The sequence below is a fragment of the Ochotona curzoniae genome, unplaced genomic scaffold, assembly GCF_017591425.1.
Source record: "Ochotona curzoniae isolate NIBS_2020 unplaced genomic scaffold, NIBS_Ocur_1.0 scaffold_3835, whole genome shotgun sequence".
Lineage (NCBI taxonomy): Eukaryota > Metazoa > Chordata > Mammalia > Lagomorpha > Ochotonidae > Ochotona > Ochotona curzoniae.
In genome coordinates, this window is record NW_024467114.1 from 14,513,187 (window position 1) to 14,519,186 (window position 6,000).

General features: G+C 38.6%; 1 protein-coding gene across 2 annotated transcripts in view; it reads left to right on the forward strand.

Moving 5' to 3' along the window:
* The window catches only part of PHF14 (PHD finger protein 14), a 114,445-nt gene extending 108,445 nt beyond the window's left edge, over nucleotides 1–6,000 (forward strand). For both annotated transcript variants that reach the window (XM_040965006.1, XM_040965014.1), the window contains one exon: nucleotides 5,814–6,000. In XM_040965006.1, the coding sequence (XP_040820940.1) occupies nucleotides 5,814–5,888 (75 nt within the window). In that variant the 3' untranslated portion in view covers nucleotides 5,889–6,000. The remainder of the gene's footprint in view (nucleotides 1–5,813) is intronic.

Genomic DNA, 6,000 nt, shown 5'->3' on the forward strand with positions numbered 1-6,000 from the left:
AAGATATTTTCCTGCTCATATAATCCATGTAGTTTTTACAAATTTCTAAGCATACTGAATGTATATATTTCTAAGCATGTTTGTGTTTGAAAATTTTAATGAGCCAGTGTTTTATAATCCAGCTTGAAAAATCGCTCAATACAGAAATCTATATTTTTCTACTCACAAGCACGAAGTAGGAGATTCATTGCTGTCCTCTTTCTTATTTGCTGTTGAAATCATGGTTTGTAATGGTGTGTAAAGGCAGACTTGTGACTGCCTTTGTTGTATGGGGATCACTAAGTAGGGAAAACCAGTAAAAAAAAAAAAAATAGAAGTAAGTCTGTTCTGCTTAAGAACAAATGTGCTAGAACTGGGCTTACTAAGAAGGCACCATGTTACTTTAGTTTTTTAACATCATTAAATATACAACTTCCGTCATTACTTATGCTTTTTACAGTAAATTTAATTAAGCATTTCTTGTAGGTTCATTTCAGTATCTATCGTGGACCAGTAAAGTTGGAAAGCAGTTGTAAAATGGTAGATTAATTGCCTTTTGTACTAAATGAAATAATAACCTCAAATATGCAAAGTCAGGAAATTTAATTGTGATCTTCAATTGCTTATTCAATGCCTTGGAAAACTGAATGTAGAAGTACAGAAAAAAAAAGGGCCAAAGGTTGTTAAATGTAGCACATCACACGCGTTTTGCATTTTACTTAATGACCCAAGTGTTTATTACTATGAAGTAAATGCACCATTGAAAGAATTATGGTGGAATTGCAACACATTAAAAACTCTAATTAATTTTAGTCTGAAGCATGCAGCTTGCTCATTTTGCCTAAAACATTTTCATTATCATCAGTACTTCTCCAGTTATTAAGATAAATTTTTTTTCTCATTGTGCAGCACTGGCATATTTTCTGTATTAAACCAGGGTCTTAAAACCTATTGAGAGTTAAATCTGGTATATAGTTTACATGAATCAGGGAAGGTAGTTTTTGACAATAGGTTGAAATAATACAATGTATATTGCTGGATTTTTTTTTTTTTGCATATTGCTTTTCTTCACTTGTTCTATAATGCCACTTGTCAGAAGAGGTGGCATGTAACACAATTTTTTTTTCCTAAAAACTGTCTATATACATGAACGTTTAAAGATTTGTTAATTTATTTGAAAGGCAGAGTTACAGAGGAGGAGAGAAGGAGGAGAGATCTTTCAGTTGCTGGCTCACTCTTCAGTTGGCCACACTGGCCAGGCGTAGGCCTGCCCAGAAGTGGACCAGGTTGGAGCCAGGAGACCAGAGCTTCTTCCATGTCTCCTGAATAGGTGCAGAGGCCCAAGCACTGGGGCTGTCCTCAGCTGCTCTCCCAGGCCGTAAGCAGGGAGCTGGATAGGAAGTGAAACAGCCGGAATGCAAACTGGCACCCAGACGGAATGCCAACACTGTTGCCAGAGTCATAACTCACCATGCCACAACACGGGTCCTCCATATTCATGTCTTATTGGGACCGTTACTAAAACATACAGGCAATTTTGAGTATGATTTTTGAATTCAACTGTTTTGAACTCTTTTTTCTCTGATTAGCCTACCAAATGTTCAAAATAGAAAATATTATAAAATAGAGACATTTTAATTTAGTGGTCAGCACCTTCTTGCTTCATTTTACTATTTTCCCATTGTTTATATTTGCTATAAATAGTACATTAGATAAAATAAAAGCAATTGACATCATTGTTTTTGTAAATGTAGATTATAAAGCAACTTAAAAGAAAACTTTTGTTGTCTGATTGTGAAAGTGACCGTTTTCACAGCGGAAGTGTAAGAAAATGTGGGAAAGCACAAAAAAGAAAAAAAGAAAGACCAGTAACATTTGTCAACATTGATAACATCTGCATCACTGTAAACATTTTGTTTAGGTGCTTAGGAAAGTACTTTTAAGTAGAATGATAGAAAGCTAGCAATTGATTTTAGCTGTATATTTCAGCGTAGAGTATACAGGTTTGTATTTTTTTTCCTTGCAAAACCTTTTTTTTTTTAATTTCCGATTCAAGAAACACATTTTAGTAAAATGTTTAATTCAGAGGTAAGAGAGATTTGATTTGCAAGGTTTGACTTATTTCCCAATTAGAATAACTTGTAATCTCATATCGCCACCTGGAGCATTGGACAATCACTACATGGTTCATGTGTTCTGAATGTGATCATTCCGTTCAGTGCAGTTCTGTTAGTGTGCAAAACAAGCAAGAAGGCTAAGGAAACTCATAGTTCCTGTAGAGAGAAGGAGAGACAGAGAGATCTTCCACCTGCTTATTTATTCCCAAGTGCCCTCAATGGCTGGAGCTGAGCCAATCCAAACCTAAGGGCCAGGAGCTTCTTCCAGGTCTCCCATGTGGGTGCAGGATCCCAAGTCTTGAGGCCCCCTCCACTGCTTTCCCAGGACACACAGGGAGCTGGATGGGAAGTGGAACAGCTAAGACGGGAACCGGTGCCCATAAGGGATCTTGGCACTTGGCAAGAAGAGGATTAGCCAGTTGAAGCATGGGGAGGGGGGGAGCGGTGTGGGAATGTGCTTTCTTGAAATTTCCTGTAATAGACTGGAAGAGTTGCTATAGTCAACATGTTTTCTGGAATAGGATTTACCAAGCTTAAACATTAAGCTAAACCTATCTGCTTTCTGATAGTCTCAAAGGGTAAATATTCTTGCTGGCTGTTTCAGAACATTTCCTGAAACAAATGTCAGACTTGTCAGGACTTGTCACTAGGGAAATGATCCATATAGTAAGGGTCTTCTTTCACTGGGAAACAAACAGATGTCTTGTCTTAGCAATAATAATAATAATAAAAAAAAGTCCTGCCATCTTGCCCATCTTAACTTTCAGTGGTAAAGAAATGCTTTGATTAGAAAAAGCTTGTGTTTTGCAGTTTTACTCATTTGGAATCACTTGTCCATTTTGATAGTTGGCCGAGCTACTTTAATTATTCATCTTGAACTGCATTTCGGATTTTTATATAAATTAACCTGTGCTGTTAAACTCATGGATTAACATTTCTAAACAACAGAACTGGGCCCGGCGCGGTGGCGCGGTGGCGCAGTGGCGCAGTGGTTAAGGTCCTCGCCTTGCACGCCCGGGATCCCATATGGGCGCTGGTTCTAATCCCGGCGGCCCCGCTTCCCTTCCAGCTCCCTGCCTGTGGCCTGGGAAAGCAGTCGAGGACGGCCCAAAGCTTTGGGAGCCTGCACCCGCGTGGGAGACCCGGAAGAGGCTCCTGGCTTCAGATCGGCATAGTATCGGCCGTTGCGCTCACTTGGGGAGTGAATCATCGGACGGAAGATCTTCCTCTCTGTCTCTCCTCTCTGTATATCCGCCTTTCCAATGAAAAAATAATAAAAATAAATCTTTAAAAAAAAAAAAAAACAGAACCTTTTCTGGGGCTTTACTGGGTATAATCCTAACACTTTTCCTTACAGTGTAGTCTATTAGTATTATCTAGATGATTTTCTACCATGGCAATTGTAATGTCGTGATGCAGTAATTAGTATTAAATGCCTTTATTCCTCTCCTCTATAATCCTTTTTACATCTAGATCACAGATATCATTGTGTAAAGAAAACAAGAGATCGGCTCATGGTATTTGTATAATCATTTGAATGCATTAGAATGGCAAGATATTATAAAACAAATCTTCAATATAAAGAAAGGTGTGAGGCAGTTCTGTAGCTACCCAGACCAGGAAGCAGGGTTAGTGCAGGCATGCATTTATAAAGTCTATATGACTCCTAAGCAAAATCCAACAACCAAACCTTGATATTAGTAACAGTAACTCTGTTAGCTTACCGGCGTCTCCCCACGTATCTTGTCATTATATATTAAGCCATACCCGAATGAATGGCATTTACAAAATTTTATTTTCATTAACCATGTGGTTGATACTGTGATTTGTGTTCATAGGTAAATATGAAAGTAATTGATTTGTGTGCAGTTGCTTCTTAGTCACCAGTTATTAGTAACCCTTTGCACTTCTACTTTGAAAGTTTCTAAGCAAAATTCCCAAACCAAGTAATCATATTGGTCCATGAGATAAAGACGTCATTCTTACGGAAGCTGGTGTTGTGGCTCTGCGGGTTAAGCTGCCACCTGCAGCAACAGCATTCCATATGGATACCAGCTTGAATCCCATCTGCTGCACTGCTGATCCAGCTCCCTAAGACACCCAGAAAAGCAGCGGTAGTTGGCGAAAGTACTTGGGTTTCCTCGACCCATGTGGGTGCCCTGGATCATGCTCGCAGCTCCTGGCTCCCACCTGGCCCCGCTCAGCCATTGTGGAGTAGACCAGCAGACGGAAGATTCTCTCTCATTTTTACCTCTGTCTTTATATTGCTGTCTCTATTTCTGTCCCTTTCTGCCTTTCAAATAAAATAAATAAACCCCTTTCTTAAAGGCTCCATTCTCCCAAAAGTTAAAGGAAATGAACCAGATAATGGTTGTATTGGCTTATGTTCCTTCAAACAATTTTTCTTCTGTTTTTCAGTGCTGTTTTAGTAAGTCAAGATTGTTATGGGAAATAAACAATATTTTGCTTTTCCAAATTACATATGAATCCTGATAAACCTCTGTTGGATTCATTTTTCACTGCATACTGCAGTTCTGAATTCGGCTGCTCTATACCCAGAGTCCCCAGGTGATGCGGTTGGGATATGACGTCAAGCGTGCGACCTGAGGGAGACATTGGCAGCGTCAGTTCTGCTAAGCGTTGTTTCTTGCCACCTTTAGTTGCTGGTTTGTCCCTTTCTGGCACTGACCCAAAGAAAACCAGCGTATGTTCCTTCATTAACACTTACTTTAATTAACAGTATTCAGCAATTAATCAATTCGATTGAATTTGGCTTTATAAGGCACGGGGATATAGGATGATGTGTTTAATGATACTGCTATTTGGTTACTACTCTTGGATATTTAATAAATTATTATCCATTCTTTAACTCAATGAAGATTTAGGAAATGCTTTTAATTTCAGTTATCTCATGAGGTAAACCAAATGTATTAGAAAGGCAGGCTGCTTTGTATGTGCACGCTGTTCCAGAAGCACAACTCCTGAAGTGGGTTACGGACTGTAAAGTGAAGTATTTTTCCAGACTCTCATTATCTTAACGCTGAAGGTGACCCTTTAGTATTGAACACAGCATGCACTTCATTCCTGCAGCAGGCTTTATGATGTCACTTCATTTATTCATCGCATTTCAGAGGACCCTGCTATGAGTTATGAGGCTACCACTTTGAATTGAAACTGTAGAAGATTGTAAGCATTTCACAGCCTGACATGCCCATGCTTCCTATTTTAGACCTAACTGATCTTCAGATAACGTATGGTGGTGCAAGTAATTGGAAAATTGGCAGACCCGTCACTAGAGTGTGTTAGATGGGACCAAAATACCGTGCTGGGGCACGTAGAGTGTCTTACAAGTTAGATTTATTGCTTTTTATCAAACAGTGAAGTAGACATTTCTGGTTCACCCCCAACAAAGAACACTTTTCAATGGCAGGTGCTTCAAAAGTAATGTTTAGAGCACTGATAAAATGATTTGCTCTTGGAAAAAAAAAAATGCCATGAAAGGTTTTAGCCAGCGAGTAGTATACAATGCCACTTACTGTAACTATGTAAACGCCAAACTGTGTTGCCATTTTTGTTTGTAGTTTTTTTCCCCCCAGGATTACTGAAATCACAATGCTTCATAATCCTACAGGTAAAAATGAAATTAAAATGTGATAACTGTAGTTAACGAATACCCTGAAAATTGTGTTATAACGTTTTCTAAAATTTCTTTCACAGGAAGATGAAAATGAAGCTGACAGAAAAAATATGTCTCAGGCGCTCGGAACGGAACAGAGAAATCCAAAGAAATGAGGGCTTTTCTGTAATGCTATGAAACATTTGCCACTATGTAGTAGACTAAATTTCTAATGTAAAATGTTAAGTTGTAAAATCTAATTTGCAAAATATTCTCAATAAAATTGTT